The sequence below is a fragment of the Melospiza georgiana genome, chromosome 6 (assembly GCF_028018845.1).
Source record: "Melospiza georgiana isolate bMelGeo1 chromosome 6, bMelGeo1.pri, whole genome shotgun sequence".
Lineage (NCBI taxonomy): Eukaryota > Metazoa > Chordata > Aves > Passeriformes > Passerellidae > Melospiza > Melospiza georgiana.
The window spans coordinates 27,186,320-27,206,382 of NC_080435.1; the positions used below are offsets into that span (position 1 = coordinate 27,186,320).

A 20,063-nucleotide genomic window follows, 5' to 3' on the forward strand; every position below is an offset into this window, starting at 1 on the left:
ACAGATCATCTGAAACAGGTAGGGATGGAAATGGATCTGTTTGGGCTTTCCTAACTATTCTTGGAAAGTTTCAGCTCTTTAAGCAAAGTCTACAGAGCTCTACGAAGCTGCAGAGTATCTGAAATGAAGCAGTGGCTGAGATTGCATCAAAAAATTGCTCTGAAATACAGAATTGGAGATGGAATGAATTCACTGCACATGCAAGAAACAAATCAGCCCACAGAAAAAAATTCTCTTAACTTGGTGTGTTTAAGAAGCCATTGCTTGTTTCTAGAAAAAGAACATTTTCTTTTTCAAGCTCACCAACCCTTGGATAACCCTGCAGTTAAAGACACTTCAGCATGGCTCATGCGTTGCCTGCAAAGTTGCTCTTTAAAACCCCCTAAACAACCAAAACCTATTGCAACCTTGAAACTGCAGTGTGCCAGCAGCTTTAGGGACCATGAGGCCTTAAAATTTACCAACCCCCACCAAAGAAAAAAACCACTACAGCCAAACAAAAAAACCCTACTGTAACTTTTAAAGTGCAGGAAGACTTCAGAATCACAAGGGTTACTCTTGTGCTCCTTCAGTCCTGAAAATACCTGGTGCTGTGCCTCACTCTTAACACCTTTCTGTCAACAAATCTGTGCTTAAGGTGCCACTGGAAAGAAATTAATTCAGGATTCCACAGGGCTGTGGCATGGAAATATATTTGTAGTTCCAGAGTCCACAGATATTTTTCTGCATGTAGTAAATTAAATTTTCACTGGTGTTAAATTTTCCCCCACAGCTAAGCAACCAACAGTGCTGATAGAGAGATTTTTACCCAAAATTTGCATGTTTTTGATGGTTGCACTACGAAGTTTCAAGTGGTATTGTCAGGTGCAACAGAAAAAAAAAACACCCTCAAAATTAAACCCATCCCTCATTCTGCCATGAGTTATGAGAGAAGGAAAGGAAAGGAGAGGAAAGGAGAAAGGAGAGGAGGGGAAAAAGGAGAGGAGGGGAAAAAGGAGAGGAGGGGAAAAAGGAGAGGAGGGGAAAAAGGAGAGGAGGGGAAAAAGGAGAGGAGGGGAAAAAGGAGAGGAGGGGAAAAAGGAGAGGAGGGGAAAAAGGAAAGGGGGGAAAAGGAAAGGGGGGAAAAGGAAAGGGGGGAAAAGGAAAGGGAAAAGGAAAGGGAAAAGGAAAGGGAAAAGGAAAGGGAAAAGGAAAGGGAAAAGGAAGAGGAAAAAGAAGTAGCAGGACATTCCCTAAGTGAACCACGCGAACATTGCAGTGCAATGTTCTGGCACAGCAGATCCCATCCCACGCCATCCCAGCCCCTCAAACAGTTTGGATGCTCCCTGTGGGGGAGGCACAGGTACATACTCAGGCCAGGGACGCTGCTGTCATCGTTGTCACTGGTGCCACATCCCTCTGGGGAGCTGTACATTCCCTGCTCCCCGTTCTGCAGGGCTCGGGGCAGCTTTCCTGGCAGCGTCTGGTACTTGCTGCCTTTCCCCACTGGCTTACTCTGTTGTTTTTAAAAGAGGGAAAGATAAAATAAGTACAAAATTCAAACTGCTCACAGCGTCTGCAATCTGCTACACAATGTTCTTAAAGCTGAGAAAAAAGTATGGTACAAAATGACTCCACTCCCTGCATGCTCCTGCTTACAGACAACTCAATTTAAACCCATCCAGCAGCTGACAGTTTCCTAGCTAAGACACAGCCCTGCCTTCCCTCATCTGCTCCTCCCACTTCATCCACTCTGCCTTGCTTTAAAGTATATGTTAAATATTACCTGGTTTTGCCATAAGAATTTTTCTAGCTGTCTCCCTTTCCTCCAGGACCCTGTCACTAATTAATTGTTTGATCTTTCCAAGGTCAACTTTGATAGTACCAAAAATGTGTTTAGTTACTTCTCAGATAATTTTTTCTCCCCCATTTTCCACCAGACTTTCTCTTTTTCTGCCTCACAATTTTATCTCACTGGAATTCAACCCAAAAGTAATTGTTCACCTCAAATTTCCACAAACGTATTTCCTACCACCGTTAATAAGAGTATAAGAATCAAAGCCCAAGTTAGGGTACAGAAATTTAACTTTTGTAAGGACAAAAATCTCTTTGCATAGACCGAATTGTAAATGTGATTTTTTTTTTTTTTTTTTAAGAATTACAGCTAAATATAATTGACAGTTCTATCACGGAACCTAATTTTCCTTGCATTCAAGTGATATCTACTTGGGCACCTTGCTCCTTTTACAAGGGTAGATGAAATGTTCCCATAAATCTGATGGCTTTGAGCCTAATAAGTTAATTTTCCAGGCAGAGCACGTTTCAGGGGAGTACTTTTGCCTACAGTTTTGGAAATGGTCTGTTGGGATTTCTTCAACACTGAATCCAGAGGAAAAGATGGACAAAACAACCCTGTGGGTGAAAGCTGCAGGACAGGGATGCTTTTTGAGACATCAGTGAACCTGCAGCTCCAGCTGCCATTATTAGGGGGAGAGGTTTACATCCAATATGTGTTTTGGAATAAACTCCCACTGGGAAAGGTTTCAGTGTCAGAATGGAGGTTTCACAGGAAAACTTTGCACTGGAAATTGGCAAGCCATATTTAGCACGCAGGAAAGTACAGTGTGCTTCTATTCAGTAACCCCACTCCAACAAAATTTTTTCAAAACATTGTGAAGGATGATACATTAAAAATTCTATGAGATAACCACTGCTTTATCTGTTCTGATTCCAAGGCCTAGAGGATTCTTTGGATACTACAAATGCAGGCCAGATTGCTCAGGTCTTCAACTCCTGCTCCTTTTTGGCAGCTGCAGGAGTACATCCAAAAAGAGTAGAGAAATTGTGTCTTACATCAGCAGTGTCTATTCTGAGACTGACTGACCTCAGCTTCATGTAACAAGCTTCTAGATAAAAAGTAAAAAACCAAAACATTTCCCTCTCAAATCTTTACCCCTTGTGTTGTTTGTCAGCACTGGAACTATGCAAACATTTTGAAGAGAAAAGGAATATAAAATGCAAACCAGCCATACCATCACAGCACATCACACCACACCAGAGAATTGTTAGGGAAGGATGCAGTTAATATACCTCTTGTTCTACAACAGGCTGTGCTGGTTTTCCATCTACATACTATGAAGTTTCAGGGAGGGCAATTTCAAAGTTTTGTGGAAAAAAGCAACAGACAAATGTTAGTATTAACATACATACATGGAACATCAAATGTAGTCTTATTGCTATAGAGATGGTGCTTAATGTAGGGACAATATATTACAAGGACCTCTTAATTTCATCTCAATCCAATATTTAATACTAATTGTGTTTGTTCTTTCCCCACTCTACAAAATTCCTGTTTACATTCTGTTGTGATCAAAGGAATTTTGCTATTTTCAGGTTTCTGGGTGGTCCCTTTAGAGCTGCTTTGAGCTGGGAACACGACAGCTGTTTAACAGACCAATATGAAAACAAGTGACATTAAATAATACACACAATCCTGTATGGATCCAGCTGAAATCATAAAGAGCTCTGACAGAAACCAAACGATAAAAATTCCACCACAGTTAGGTCAGGGACACTGATGTGGTTTATTATTTTATTATTATTATTATTATTGCTGGAAGCAGGGGGACTTTGAGCTTTGAGCAAGGCAGAATAACTGCAGCACAAATGTGTAGGCCCAGCCTTATCACAGCACGTCACAGAGACAAATTCATATTTTTGGTTTAAGACAAGAAAATAACTAAAAGTTATGACAGGAAAACCTTCATCAGTTCTCCATGGAATGAAATGCGAGTTCTGATTTGTCACATGTGTGACTACAATCAAATCAATGCAGCACAAATTTCACAGAATTCCTTCTACTTGGTCACTACCCTGTCCAACAATTCAAGAAATATATGAAAGCATTTAAGAAAAAATTTTTTAAATGTAAGAACTGGAGCAATCATTTGACTGGTATCTGGTTTCAATGGCATTACTGGGTCTAATATTAAGCTGATATTAGGCCTAATTTGGGTACCGAAAAAAACAACAGTCTCACAAAGCAGAATTTAAAAAGTGTAGAAAAATGTCAGTGTACATAATGACAAAACAAGACTGTGGACCACAGTGTAACAAGACTTTGCAAACTGGGAAGATTTATTCTGGAGTGGAATTAAAGCCCTTGAGGTGCTCCTGCTGCTGCCAGTTTCAGGAATGCCTTTTGTATCAGAAAGCTCAGGGAAAACACTGCTACATGCACACACCCAAAAAGGAATCCTGTGTGGAAATATCCAGTCTCAACATTTAGCTACTTTCAGGATTAGCAGCCTAAATATTTTTGGTGATTTGGAAGTAAAATAAATTAAAAAAAACCCCTATAAACAAAATAATACTGCAGTTTAACAAAATGACTCCTCATTATTTCTTGTATTTCACTTAAATATTTTTCTCTTAGGGCAAAAACTGAATTTGAAGGTGTGTCCACATGGGTGTGTCAACCAGCTTAGAAATGGTGGTGGGGGGGAAAGAACCTGAGCTGTTTTAGGGCTCTTTCCTCACATACAGAGTTAGTGATGGTTAAAGTTACTGTGTGCATAACAAAAAAAATATGTTTATACTTGATCTTTGTCTTTTAGTTGTGACATTAAACACCAGAAGCTGTGATTACAAATGAACCAACCTTTTCCAAGGATTCACTCTGCAAGTCTTCCAAACTACTGGACTTTTTTTTCTGTGGAGCCCTTAAAAAAGGCACAGGCAAAGAAGTAGCAGTCAATAAAACACGGTTTGTTTGCATCTCACCCCTGTCTTGTGCAAAAGTCACACAATGTCCACATGAAACATAGCTCAGAATTAAGATACTTGTTTATTTTATTGTGCTTTTAGTCTGAAAATCATGGCATTGAGAACAGCAATGGATCAAGGCAGAAAGAGCAACAAGGCATCCTCTGGCCAGCAGTGAAAGGCAGCCAGGCCCAGTGGGCAGCTGCAGCCTTGTTACTCTAGATGATTTTAGAAACTCTTAACAAGCACAGCAAGAACTCTCTGTGAGCAATGTGCAACCTTTAGGGATTTTAGAAAGGGAGATTGTTTCACATTTTGATGAAAGTTACTTATTCTTACCTATTTGTGACTTCCAAAGAGTCTTCCTGCTGAGAGGTTAAATTACTTGAAGGTACTGGACTGCTTCCACTTTAAATAGAAATAAATTTATATAGAAATATATTAAAATATTATATATAGACATACATATAAAAATATTTTATATAAATAAATATAAACATAAATATATAGCATAACATAATAGAACATATAGTATATATTTTTCATAAATATTATATAGTTATAATATTAATATATTCATTCTATATAATATTAATATACTACTATATTCATTATAATAAGAATATATTAATTCATATTCAAAATATATATTATATAAATATATAATGTATGAGATATAAAAATGCTGAATTATTCCTATAATTTAAAACTTAAACATCCAAGCATTGCCAACCTCCACAACAAGCAGAGCTTTCAGAAGTGCCCCAAACTGCAGCAAAGCCAAGAACAGTCCAGAGAAGATGCCAACAGTTAAACAGTGTAAATAATACAATTTAGCACCACAGGAGAGAGAAAGGTCTTGCCTGATTTCCATGTTTTTGTGTGGCACTGGAGGGAGCACAGCTGGTGACAACTCTCCTGCAGAGGCCTGGGGAAGACACAAGAGTTTCAATACTGTGGCTTTGGTGTCTTCTGCTGAATCTACTGTGCCCATGCCAATAAAAACAAAAATTCTGCCAGGGCTGAACCCTCACCCACATTACTACAGAGAAACAGCAAAAAATCATCTGTGCAGCAGAACCTGCTTGTAGAACATCTGTACCTCTGTTTTCAGTAATTCCCCTTGAGAATTATTCAGAAGATTCCACTTCATTAAAGTTGCCTCAAGTTCCTCTTCACAGCCACCAGAGACAGGAGAGCCTGAAAGCATTGGAGAGTAGAAAGGGAGAGAAACAGGTAAAGCTTGCTCTCTGCAGTATCAGCTCAGCAATCCAGAGCATCATGGCTTGCTCCTTGCTTCTTTTTATTTATTTACTTAATGAATGTTCACAGAGAGATTTACTCTCATTCTCTATTTTGTGTGTTAATTGCATTCACTCTCATTCCAAATGTTTGTGTGTTAAACACAAGTTTCCATTCTGCCATGCAAGGTCTAAAAATATTGTTATTGCTTGTTAATGTGATGGTGTGCATGGAACAAAACTGTCCTTTCAGAAGGTCAAGTGTCCTAGATTCAATCCAGTGCTGAAAATTGTGGTGGCAACTTAAAATGAGATAGTCCTAAAACCCATTCCACTTCCTACACTGTATAGGAGAAATGGGACACAGATTTATTTCCCCCCTCCTCAGATTTTGAAGTTAAAACCACAGAACTGTGTGCAGCAAAGCAATGTGGATTTTCAGTTTTGCCTTTTGTCAGTTGTCAGGATTTTCCTCAGTGGAAGGAAAATGAGTTCTCCCTCTTTAGGATCATTTTATGCTGTGAAACATGGCTGGTGGTCACAGGTCAAAATGGTCACAGGACACACCACATAAACTAAAAATAAAAGCAGGAAATTATTCCCAAGCCATTTTACCATGAGCTGCAATCATGATGTCCTTGACCCTCCTGTACTGGCTTAGCAGTAGTGTCAGCTCCTCTATCCGACGGTCCTGTGGAAAACATGAAATAAATTAAATTACATTTTAAATCCTTCATTTTTAACTGCAGAAACACTTTACTACATCTCTGTGATTTTAATGAAAACAGGCTCAGTCCTTCACACACCTTGTAAGGAATGTTTTTTGCCTTTGTGCACAACATTTGCTGGACAATGTGAAATAATAGTTGCAAGGAAACCAGAGGAGTTTGACATTACAGCTTTTTTTGAGAAATAAATGTTATGAGCTACATTAATGTTCTCCAGAACTAGTGTTTCCCTGTCTGGATTCCCTACTTGCTAAAGGAACTTTTCAGGGATGCAAATTATTGTCTATGTGATCATATACGGGCATGCCACCATCCAGAAAAATCCCATGGCTTGATTTGTTACCACAAAAATGACAGTCTCCTGAAGAATGAATCCCCTTTCTCATTTAGTCCTTACAGAAAGTGTGTTATTTGGAACATTTCAGAGATTCAAAACCATAGTTTCATTCTTAGCACATAGAACGAGGATTATTTTCTCACCTTTTCTTCATTTGCAGCCAATAATGTCTCCATTCCTATCTTCAACCTCTGAACTTCTTGGTCTGAAAATGTTTTAAAATGTTGTAAGAGAAATAAGGCTTGTTCTGTTTACTGTAAATAGATGTTTTGTGATACTTTCCCTGTGTTCTTACTAATAACCAAAACTATGTCAGTGGGGTGGCCATATCTACATTTAGTGTAGATTTTTACAGAAGCTGAACTATAAAAAGTATTGCACAACACAAACATCCTGGTTTTGCTTACAAAAGACTGCATAACACTATTTTTAACTATGACAATCAAGCAATGGAAAAGAAAAAACCACAGAAGCTCATTTTGCAAAAAAGAGGAGAGTGTGTTTGCTGTTATGCTCTTAAGGAAATAATTTAAAGTAGGATTGAAAATATATTCCATCTGAGAAGTAGCTAAAGTACATTCAAGAATTTGGGAATGAAAAATAACAAAAACCTGCTTTGATAGAAGGAAATTCTGTAAAATGTTATTTACTTAAATGTGTCAGTATGGGCAACTTGGTTTAAATCTACATCAGGAGCTAATGGAGAATTTCCTCACACACAACTTAGTGATAGAGGCTATCCAGTGATGTTAAAATCAAGTCAATTAAAACACCCTCTCTGAAACTGATGAGGTTGTAAATCACATCCTAACTTTGCTGAACCAAGTCTCTCATTTTCCCCTACAACAATAGTCCCAGCAAACCTTCCTGAGCAAACCAAGTGTGATGGAGACAGAAACTGAGATAGTTCCTGTGTTGTAACTCCCACCTCCAGATATTCATGCTTTGACATTACACCAGACACAACTGTTCCCAAAAAACCATGAAAACAGATGCAGGAAGGGGGAGAGGGGAAAGAAAATCAACATTGCCAAAGAGCATCTGTGAAAAAAGGTTTTACAAATGAAAGTTGAACACACAATGTCATAGCTAAACTATTTGAAAAAGCTGTAATTAGTTTTTATTGCAGGGATTCTGGAAAAGTGCACGCCTTGCAATGAGTAAGTTTAAAAGATGTACATGTACCTCACAGGTGTTTTCTCAGAGAAGAGACACAGGACATGCACAGGCACAGCCAAATCAAAAACTAAAGCCAGCAGGCAGTGGGCAAGCAACTGGGAGACTTTTTTAAAAAAAATCACAGTCCTACTAATTTCTTTTTATAAATGTTAGACTTCAAAAAGGACTGGTGTCAAGGTAGATTTAGGCACACTAAAGCAAATTTTACTTACAGTATTCATTAACATCATCAAGTATGGGGACATTTATTCAGACTTAAAAAAAAATGCAATTATTTTTTTGATGCAATGATTTAAAAAATAAAAAAGCCTAAATCCTCCCCTCCAAAGAGAAAGGCTTTCAATTAAAGCTGTATTTTCTGTTATTAAATGTCGTTTACATACGTGCAAATAAAAGCGAGCAATTGTTACGTTTTGGCTCTGTTAACCTTGACAACATCCCTTTGAAGTCCAACAATTTGATTTGTGCACCTCTGACCTTTATTTCTGCAGTGAAATCTCCCTGAGCAGGGAAAGGAGCTGTCTGCTTGCTGCAGGCAGTGAAAGCAGCGCCTCGTGTGTGTTACAATTAGACAGCCAAATCTAAACAAACACGGAATTATTGCTGCAGGAGGCATCTGAGTTAACATTGGTGTGAAAGGAACAGTGAGGTAAAGCCAAAAAGGGAATTGCAAGGCTTACGTTTTTCTTTTAGCCTTCTCCTATAAACTTCCTCTACGATGGGAAGTGGTGAGAGTCAAGTAAAGTATGTAGAAAAAGCACACATTAGATCAATCCTGCAATTTAATTAGGATATGCATTCTAGCATTCTACAAGTACATTCACATCATTTTTCAACTTTATTTGAGAAGACCACCTAAAATTCCGATCGATCAGTAATTTTTGTTTGGTTGGTTGTTTTCAGAAGTATTGTTACTGCTTCCAATACAGTCTAAGTGCTTTCCTTGAACATAGCCCACAAATTTTGTAGAGGGTTTGATTCTTCTGCCACTGGAATCAAGGACAGTTTCACCACACTGCTAGAACCTGAGTGCTGCTAAGCTCTAGATTGACTGTCATACCATTATCTTTCCTTTGAAATATCCTAAATTATTTGGGAATCTTGCAGAAGATACATATTTCCATTAGTAGAAGGGTTCCTCTACCAAGCACTGCTGTTAGACAAACTAATTTTCTGGTTAGACATGCAGCTCTCTACATGCACAAGCTCTGCAGCTGGGTGAGATCACCACAAGGAGATGTTAAGTCACTCTGTTGGAATGAACCAGAGGAGGTTCCTGGGGAGCCCTGGGCAGGGGGAAGCACAGCACATGGAAATTCACATCCCAGCCAGGGCAGTCTTGGGAAGCACCAGTTAACACCCACAGAAGCTGTTAGAGCAGCAAAGCTGATGCCCTGTGCTGAACTGCACACAAACACTCCTGCATGGCTGAGTGCTGGTGCTGCAGAGGAAAAATTCCATATTCTAATTCCCTAATTCCATATTCCATTCCCTAATTCCATATTCTCCTGGCCCAGCAGTTGGCAGGAGCCCCAGGGAGTGAATATTTCAGAGCTGTGGCACCACTGGTTGAGACCAAAGGCTAAACAAATTGGTTTGTTATGCCATTGACCTGTGTCAACAGAGACAAACAGAAACCTGCAATATCACCTGCCCAGGCTGGCAGGGACACTGAAAATGCAAACTTTCATGGGACAGGGAGCCTGAATGAGACAAAGCCATGAAGAAAGGAAGCAATGACTCTTTTAGGATGTTTGGTCATTGAAACATTAGGTTTAGCTACTACCATGACCCTTTTATCCCCTTGTAAACCAGAAACTGGTTTCAAAGAAATTTTCAAGGTATGCCTGAAAAATAAACTACTATGAGTCTTTACAATTACAAATAAAACACCAACAGAAAAAGTTTCAGGGTCCTGAGGATACTTATTTCAATTTGTGCTGCCTCTAGACTGGAATGGAATTTCATACATTAAAGGCCTCTACTCTACCAGAACATAGAATGAATTGACATTGCTTACATTGCTTTTCCTCTCATAGTAAACTTTAAGTCCATTCTTGCATTTCTTTGTATCTCTTTTCAATCCAGTGTCCAAGCTGCTACCAAAGCAAACTTAAAGTAGGGTTCTGAATTTTTAATTTTGTTTTCCCTCCTCTTACCTCTTTCTGCCACTTCAGTGTATGAGGAGGTCCTGGAGAGCTGACTCTGCAAACGTTCTATCTCTGCATCTTTGAGAGCCAGCTGCTCCTGGAGCTGGGCTATCTCAGCCTGGAAAACAGCACAGCAAAGTCAGGATAACTTCCCCACCCATTGTCTGTGAGTCTTTCTCAGGAAGGAGGAGATGTCTGAGTGAGGCTGTGATTGAGGTCAGTCATCAGCTTAGGATATTTCACAAACACCAGGACAACTGTACATATTTATGCTGCTATTGCTATTAGAGAAGCTCAATTTTCCCCATGCAATGAGCTCTTGGACAAGGCAGACAAACATTTCCAAGGCTAATTATGTAGGTAAGGAAACTCTGGAAAGCTCTCAATGCTACAAAGTTAGTACAACAACAACCACTAACAACAACCAACAAACACCCAACAACCACCAACAATCACCCAACAAACACCAACAACACCACCAATAACTACTACTACTATTATAGGGAACTCAAACTTTGAATGGAGACCTCTAAAAGATAGCAAAGGATTTTTAAACAGATACTGGTGTTTTTTTATTTTATTTATTATTTATTTTATTATTTATTTTGATTTTTAATCCTAGTTACTACCTATTAGTATAACTGAGAATCTATTAATACTGAGCCTTCTTTGCAAGATAACAAAATTATTTTTTCTCAAAAAAGCAAATAGGGTTGAAAGAAAGCATGGCCTGGAAAACCACCACACACATGCAACAGAATACCATATTCATTTACATTTACTGGAGTTTTAGGGTTGCCACCCGATTTGCATGGAAAATCCCACATGAAAAAGCTCAACAAGACAGAGGGAGAAGAATTCTGTGATTGTTCAGCTTGAAATGCTGTGATTCTAATCCGGTTTTTGTGTTTTTGAGAAAAACTTCTGGCAGCATATTTTGGTAAGTCAGCGGTTTGATAAGGTTTTCTTCAGAGGTCTCAAAATCATTGTGTGTCAACATTCTACATTTCCCCTGCAAAGGCACACAAAGCCTCCTTGCAGATGAAGGACAAAAGAAATAAAAGGGGTGGGGAAAAAGGGAAGAAAAAAGCAAAGAAAAAGGACAAAAAACCCCATGACCAGTTTCTCAAAATAAAATAAAGCAGGAAAGATGCAAACCACCAAAGGACATTATCCAAACAGGGAGAAACATGGATTAATTAACACATAAACTTATTTTCACCAGGAAGCAAGCAGTTGGATTGCAGGATAACATCACTGCTCTGCCTAAAATTCCATGTGGAATAGAAGAATCTGCCTTGCTGCATCTCTGAACGGCTCCTACACTTCCCAATGACTAATATGCTTTTTATATCCAGCCATGGATTTATTCCAATCTCTCATCTAAGAAGCTGGAACAACAGGAAGACAAAAGCCTGCAGACCTCTTAATACCACATCTGGATTTGCCTCCCCTGGTCTACTCAGCCTCAGAGCTCTTTCAAAGGCTTTCTTTTCCCTTAATATCTAATTCCTGTCATCTCTAATTATTTTTATGCTTCCTCTCTCTTTCCTTGCACTTCTCTTCCTTTCCAGTCCTGCACCTTCTCTCCCTCAGTGGGTCTTATGATTCTTCTTTCCTATTTTCCTTCTGCTCCTACTTTTTCCATAATTTCTGTCTTGGCAGCTGGCAACACACTGCTTGAGAAAATATTTTCCCAAAGGCTGTTCATCTCCACCACGTCAGAGAAAACATTTTCACGGATTGAAGAACTATTATCTTAATGAGAAAAAAAGACATGGCAGCAACTTTCTGTTATTCATCCAAGAATTCTCAAAATAAAGAAATGCTAATACAAATAATAGCTGTTTGTCATGTCTGGATCAAGCTATCAAGCACTGAATAGAAAATTCAGTTTAATAATTTTGAAATGCTTCTCTAAGACTCAACCACAAGTCAAGAGTCAGCCATTCATATCAACAGGGATTATTACACAAATGAAAGGAGATGTGATTGCAGCACAAGAAGGAAAAATTGTAGGGTGCTTTTTAATCCAGTGGAAAAGGGCTAAAAATTCAAACTAGAAATAACAGTAAGAATATTCCACTAGAAAAATTAATTACTGGGGAAAATTATTAAATGTTTGACATGTCAAGTTTCTCCAGATTATGATCCAACAGCTATGCAGGACTTAAGGTCACCAAAAGTGTAAGGCAGCTGTGCAGTGTGATATACACAAAGTCAAAGCAGATGATCTAATGGCGTATTTTGGGCTTAATGTCTGTGAAAACAAATTCCATAGTAAGCAAACACCCAACAAACTTTGCATGCCTCTTCAGGAAAGTATATCCTACAGAGGCTTGTCACCATTACACAAATCACAGCTAGGAGGCCTTCAGAGAGACATTTTCTCTGAGCAGCTCTTTGCAAGTCAAAATGCCTTTTGCGGTTTCCTAAAGTAAGAATTGCAAGAAGTACCAGACTGAAAACTGCATGGAGGGAGCAAAAGGCACAAAGAAAGCTACACCACCTTCAAACTAAGATATTGATTCCAAAGGTGGTTAAAGAAAACTTGATTTCACAGCTACCCTTCTCAAGGTAAATGACAGATAAGTAGATATTGATGAGAAATGGAGCATATCCCCTCCCAGCTTATACATGCCTGTCATTGGAAAATGCCAGGGATTGTGCTTACTTTGGTTGCTTTCAATTTCCACTCATACTGATTTCTTTCGTTTTCCAGTTCTTCCACTTTAATTTTGAGGTGTCTGAGTTCCTGTAACAAACCCTGCAGAGGAAGAAGGAAATTAAAGGCGAGGTTTTTCTGGCAGATATTAATTTTTCCCGATCCTGAATTACAGATCATGCATGAACCACACAGTATTCAACACTGAACTGCCACACTAAAAACTGTGACCTGCTCTAGGAAGCTGTCCCTCAAATGTCCCTTCTCCCAGTCCTTGATAGAATTGTATCTTACTCACTAAAGAACAATATTATTAAAACCTTGATGGAGCTCTAACAAGACAAAATGTCTTAAAATGAACTGAGGAAAGGAACAGTTTGGAGGAGTAACCCAATTTTAGACTCCTGTGCAGTACATACATTAAGCACCACACTAACATCTTGGATTACATGAAGATTTATTTGGAATGACTTCTAGATTTGATTCTTAGATTATTTCTCTAACCTAAAGCCTGTAGTTCCAATAGTCCATTAAGCAGGTCTGCACAAAAACAAGCCCAGAAACAACAGCACTATTTTCAAAATATGTGTAACACATAGAATGGTTATTTTTGTAATAGAAACCTATGAGAGAAATTACTGAAAAACTCCCTCACAATACAAGAAGATTACGTATGAGTTCTGGGCATGCAAATTTTAACCAAAGACATGTGGCAACAATCTGATTTGAAATCATGTATTAAAATGTTTCTTTCTAGGTGTACTAGCATCATTCCACCTTCAGTGATATGAAGCCATTTATGCAAAGTACCTTTTGTTTTGCCATGTGACACATTTTTCATCAAACACAACCAGGATCTGTTATGTAAATTCTGGTACCTGCTAATGGCAGGGAATAAACAAAACTGTGACGGATTTTCTATTTTAAAAGTACTAGCAGATGATTTTTATTATGTCTCTTTTAATTAGAAAACGAAAGGGTACATATCAGACAATCTTAGCTGAGATTATTTGATACCTGTGTTAAGCTTTTAAGATACCCAGGAATCAATAATCTGTGTTCAGAGGATTGGTTAGGCCACACCATCAAGAACAGCTGGGGTGGCATCATCATGAGGAAAAGCAGCAAACTACAAACCATGCCAGCATGCTGCACAAAATCAGACAAATCTCAACCCCTAAATCCAAGAAAACCCACACCACACCAGCACTGCAGACTTACAAGTGAAATGGAAACTGTGAAAAATCTGAAAGGGGTTTTACAGATTTCTGTGCTTTAGCAGATCAATGGTGACCAAATTTGTCCCAGTAATTGGGGTGGAGAGCCTGGGGTGAGATTTATTTTTTTTTTTTCTGGTCATTTTTTTATGGCACTCTCACTCTTTGCTAATGAAAGCCACAAAGATTAATGCCAAAACATTCCCAAGGCAGCTCTGGTTAGTGGAATTTAGTTTCTGCAGGAGGGAGAAGAGGCAATACAGAGGCTTCTGCCAAGGGGAGCTTCTCGTACTTCACACCGAGAGCAATTCTTCTGGCCCAGGGGCTCTACTGATCTTGCACCACTTTGAGCACCATTAGGGGTCAAGTCTGCTTTCCTATCTTGAGACTTTCTTTCTTGGATCCTACTATTAATTTCCAGCTGCAGTCTACACATCTGCTCCTGTAGGTCACTGATCAGGTTCACTACTGACTGAAAACAGGGGAGGAAAGGGAGAAAAAAAAAAGACAAAAAAAATACAGGTGAGAAAAAAAAATTATGCAAAGAATACGTTTCTACAGTTACAGCACAAAGAAACGTGTGAAGCACATCAAAGGAAAACTAAAAAAAGACAGATTATGTGTTTCCTTTCTGATAAATTTGATGTAAATGAGTATAAACCTGGAATATTGCACAAAGCCACAGTTTACATGGAACAGAATCTACATTCCAGACTAATTCATGATTCTGACTCTGAAGTTAAGATCAGAAACTTTTTTTGGAAAGTTTCACAGTCATGTGAGGGATCATTTGGAACATATTATAATATGCTGGCTCAGAGGTACACTTTTGCTGAAATGGGACTTGATTGCATTCATTTAACCTTCCAAATCACCCAGTAGGAAGAAACTGCAAAGTGCTCAGATGGGGCCATAGCCTGCTCTTTGATAATTTATACACAGAATAATAATATACCAGCAAAGTAATTCTGTTTCCAGGTCTAGCACGAGGCAGAAAAATAACTCCATTACCTCTCTCTCTATCTGGGCAGGATCTTGAGTTGGGGGAGTTAAGCAATAGAATCAGGAGAAATCAGGAGAATAACACAGAAGAAAAAGTAATTATTTGAAAGTGCACCAGTCTGCTGGTCAGCTTCTTGGATTTGTGTGTATCAGTGATACACACACACAAAAATCCAGCTTAGAAAGCAAACCAAAGTATGAAAATCTATGTGATATTTCACCTAAATTCCCCAACTCTGTAGCAAATAGCACTGAGCATTTTTTCAGGCATCATGAGTCTGAAGTGCTTTTCTCTTAGCTTTCATGGACACTAGTAACATAAGTTTTGTGGTTTCTCAATCTTCTCAGATGGAACAAATTTGAGGAGCTTAATCCATCTTACAAAGGAGAGAAAAAGATTTCAGTGGACAGAACAACAGATGACGTGGCAAACAATTTTTTTTATTATTTTCTTTATCAGAGTTGCCAACAATCCTCCTGTAACCTCAACTCTGCAGTAAAATCAGGAGTATTAGAGCTAGGGAACAGCAAGGACAGGGCAGTAATAGCATCCACAGTCAACTTTAAACATCCACAAAGATTCACCTAACACCTACAAAAGAGTTCCACACATTTGAGTATTTCCTAGCTCACTGTTTAAGATGAAATTCAGAAAAGCCCCATTACATACATTTTACTTTATCCATATTATGCTCTATCAGGGTCATAATGTCTGATGCTCATCCTCTTTCACCCAGCAAACTTTTAATGGACATAAATGAGGATTAGGTTTGTTTTTTGTTTTTTACCATCCTCTCCACAATCAGGTACCTCCCAGAGCAGCACCAGCTGGGGATGGGGACTGGCAGGACACACACATCCAAATCCCTTGTTCTCTTCACAGAGAAAAGCAAGGCACAGTTATTCCCAAAGATTTCTGAGATTCACATTCTCTGAACCTCAGAGAAAGAGAAAACACAATTCCTATCACTCACTGTACCTGTGCTGTACCAAAGTAGAATGCAATATAGAGATTGTTTGTCCAAAGTGAAGATGTTTTGTTTCCTCAGGGCCAACTCTGTGTGTGTCAGCTGAGAGTCACAAGATTCAGTACAGAGTGAGCAGTTGTGTGCAGAGTGAATGCTTAACAGATTCAGTTTAGATAAGATGTATAGAGAATAGTATAATAAAGTCATTAATTAACCTTCTAGTATCCATAGAGTCCTCCTCATCATTCTCTCCCTGTTGTCGGAGTTGCCTTTGATTTACAATAGAAACCCTTATCCCAGGGGAACTCCAGCTGTGACTTCCCAATTGTTTCAGTTTCAAGGTAGAACAGGCCTTTTTGAGTTGCCTTCCCAGCATGAACATCCATCAACACTAACTACACCACCTTGATTCAGATGAGACAGCACACCAGGCTCCCCAGAGGGAGTCAGTGCCTCACTGACTCAGGTTTCTTTGGAATTGCAGGTAGCTTCGCACTAGATATTTTATTCAGAAGCTGCAAGAGCCACAAAATACTTGCCAGCAGCTTACAGCCAATCCCAAAGATTTATCCCATGCTACAAAAGGAAGAAGCAGGACAGACAGAAAGTCTCTTCTGTCCACGTTCAGGTAGAGCAGACATTTGGGCAGCCACAAATCTTATGACAATGCTGCTTCCTCATACCTTGCTCCATTAAGAAAAACATTTTCAAAATTTCTGAGGCTTCTCAGGTAAGAGAAAAGCCACACAACCCCTTCAGGTGAGAGTCCAGAAACCTTCACAGCATTACTGTGTCAAAAGTAGGACTTTATTCCCCAGAAAAGGAATTATAGTGACAAAGCCAGGAGTGAGATAGTTCATGTACAAGCAGCTATTCTCCTGGCCCACCTGTAATATATACCTAAATAAATGGCACTTTATATTTAGTATGTACTTTTGAAGAGCCAGAGACAAGTGGCATTCAGTGTGAAATCAATACCTGTGAGAGGAGGCTAGAGATGCTTGATGAACTCTTTGCTGCTCAGTAAAACCAAACCTAAATGACAGCTGCACAAGATAAAGTGAAACCAATCTTACACATTAAAACTCACACACATTTGGATGGATATCTTAATTTGCTTTCTTTCCTCCCAGCCCAACCAAAAAAATAATTCTATAGATAAATTCTACTTGACTGGAAACAGCTGCTGTGAAATAAGCCGACACAAAATTAGAAGAGAGAGAAAACATGGTTCAGCTGAATGATCCTGCAATGCCACATTTAATTTAAAACTTTTAAAGCCCCATTATTATATTTAGAAATAGCAGGGTCAGCCAGGAAGTATCTGAACAAGCTATTTAAAATGGTTTAACTACCAGATGCCAAAACCAAGAGCAAACAACAGGTAGACTGTTTTTGTCAAAGTGGTTTCTTCATTAGAAAGATGTAGTTGGGCAGTGGAGGCAAAGAGTACAGGAAAACACTCAAAATATGACCAAATTTAAGCAGCTGTAATCTAATAATGTAAAGAACATTAATAAATTTCATTCTGATATTTGAAATCGTGTCTGTATTGAAAAATTAGTATAATTTACAGGAAAAGGAGCAGACATAGGGTTAAAGTATTAGAATTCAACTAAGCATCTAATTTGATTGAAAGCAACTTGTGATAAATGGGATTAAGGCTTATTCAGGAGAATCTGAAATAAATACACAAGTAACTCAACCAGCAAACCAAAAATGCTGTTTGTGTCCCACACCTTTCCTTACTTTGCACACACAAAGGTTTGAAACTTTCAACATGCCAGAAACCCAATCACACTTTGGGGTAGTAAATAATTCAGCCCACACTCCACACAAGGATTCTCAACTTTTCCATCAGATTAGAATCCTTTTTTCCATCTCAGCAGGAACGTGTCCTATCACTTTGCACCACCAGCACCACCAAAGGCATCCAGGCTGCGGGAGCTCACCTTTCCCACCCAAGGGGGCACACACCTCACTGCAGCAGCAGAATTGCACAGCTCACAGCACCAGACCTCCCAGGCACTCAAAAAATCCTGACCATAAAAATGCACCCAAAAATCTTTGCTGCTTTCCAAGAGCCAGGCTGGCTCTGCAATAATTTAGGCATCCTCAGCCCTGTATTCTACATTCATGGGAGGCACTGGGAGGCTGCCATCTGTAGCTGCTCAGACCTGCTCAGATTTTCAGGTAGCTTGAGAGTGCTCAGGCCCTCTCTGTACACAAGGCACTGGCAATTATGTCTGAAAGAGCACCAGGAGGGCCACAGGTGGTAAAAACAGCAGCTGGTGCCTCTCTGGCTTGAAAGCTCTGCCCAAAATTGCTCTCTTTATGTTATCTTTGAATCTCTAAAGAAAACTTCAGAGAATAAATGAGTTGAAAGAAAACACACCCCAAACGAGCTACGTCACTGCAGGCAAAGTACTGATACATAGTAATCAAGTTATCACCTATTCCACTAGCAGAGTTGTGGAGAGCAAACAGTTCCTAATGCTGCCTGGAATTCAAATCCTCCTAAGTCAATGTGGAAAAAAGTTTGGTGTGGTGTTTTTTTTTTTTTTGTTTGTTTTTCCAGTCAGCAATGTGTAAATCTCAGACTCAGCAATCCTTCCTTTCCAGGCAGTCCTCTCCTGCTGGCTGGTCCTCTTACAGGACCACTGAGTAGAGCAACACATTTGTATGAATTTCTCTCTTCCAAGATTGCTTTCCTCCCCAGCTCCCACCTGCTGCTCACCATCATGATATGGATGTTGCTCAGATGAATTTCCTGTTTTATATTCTCTTTCTTAACCAATACAGCAAAACCCAAAGCTCCTTTGATGTCCAGAGCTCTCCACATCTGAAAGGGAGTAAGGGCTGAAATTGCCTCCAGCCTATGATATATTTTTGTCCTATTTATTATGCAGCCACAAGGGGAAAGACACATTTGAGGCAAATGCCCTCCCCAAGTGCCACAAATACATTAAAATCCCTGATCTCAGTGCTTGTGACACCTCTGGCCCTACTGAGCTGACAGTCTTTTCTGCCACAAAAATGATGGAAGGGCTGGCACAGCCATGTCAGTGCAGCTCCCAGGGAAAGGAAAGGGTTAAGTGAACACCCACTGCAATAAATGCTTCTGGAAAGGAGTCTTGCCTTGATGAAAGCCAAACAGCAACCTCTGAAGTATAATGAGAGAGAGGAAAAGAAACCGCATCCTGAAAATGCATAATTCTGAATTCATGGGATCAGTGACACAGGCTGTGCTGCAGGCATAGGAAATCCCAATCCCTGCTGATTTCAGCCCAAAAGCTCAGGTGTGTGACAACACACCACAGACATGGAAAAAAAAAAAATCAAACAACTAATCAACGAAACTCACCTCAGCTTTGTTCTGTTTCTCTTCATATTCACTCTGCTCCTTTTCCATACCAACCAACTTAATCTTCAGGTCTGAAACTTCAGCCATCAGATCTAATTTCTGAGTCTCGAGCGATGTGCGACTTAGCAGCTCCTGAAAGCAAAGCAGAAAGGTTTCCCCAGTTATTTATGTGAGCACTGACAGACTGCCGTGTGTTTTATTGGCAGGCCCATATTAAACCCTCAGTTTGAACCTCAGTGTGTTTCTCAAGTGCTGCAGTTATTTTCATCTAAACGTTCTGTGTTAATCACCAAACCACCGTGTCCCACTCCTTATTTCAGGCAAATGTGTGGCAAAGTTAATCCCTGGGCTAGACATGAGATCAAAAACAATACTGAGGCTGAACAAACCCAAACCTATAATGGCACATTACAAAAGATCTGGCGTCTTCCTGAAACACTCATCAGCCAAAGTTATGCCTCAGGATTAC

General features: G+C 39.4%; 1 protein-coding gene across 7 annotated transcripts in view; it reads right to left on the minus strand.

The window, feature by feature from the left end:
• The window catches only part of PPFIBP2 (PPFIA binding protein 2), a 94,280-nt gene that overhangs the window by 10,286 nt on the left and 63,931 nt on the right, over nucleotides 1–20,063 (minus strand). For 5 of the 7 annotated variants that reach the window (XM_058025556.1, XM_058025551.1, XM_058025552.1 and 2 more), the window contains 12 exons: nucleotides 19,595–19,726; nucleotides 13,053–13,145; nucleotides 10,388–10,496; nucleotides 8,909–8,941; nucleotides 7,193–7,254; nucleotides 6,600–6,675; nucleotides 5,846–5,943; nucleotides 5,607–5,671; nucleotides 5,083–5,151; nucleotides 4,640–4,700; nucleotides 3,070–3,111; nucleotides 1,351–1,495 (listed from right to left, as the gene is read on the minus strand). In XM_058025556.1, the coding sequence (XP_057881539.1) occupies nucleotides 1,351–1,495; nucleotides 3,070–3,111; nucleotides 4,640–4,700; nucleotides 5,083–5,151; nucleotides 5,607–5,671; nucleotides 5,846–5,943; nucleotides 6,600–6,675; nucleotides 7,193–7,254; nucleotides 8,909–8,941; nucleotides 10,388–10,496; nucleotides 13,053–13,145; nucleotides 19,595–19,726 (985 nt within the window). The remainder of the gene's footprint in view (nucleotides 1–1,350; nucleotides 1,496–3,069; nucleotides 3,112–4,639; nucleotides 4,701–5,082; nucleotides 5,152–5,606; nucleotides 5,672–5,845; nucleotides 5,944–6,599; nucleotides 6,676–7,192; nucleotides 7,255–8,908; nucleotides 8,942–10,387; nucleotides 10,497–13,052; nucleotides 13,146–19,594; nucleotides 19,727–20,063) is intronic. The other 2 variants (XM_058025555.1, XM_058025557.1) reach the window with 2 other exon arrangements.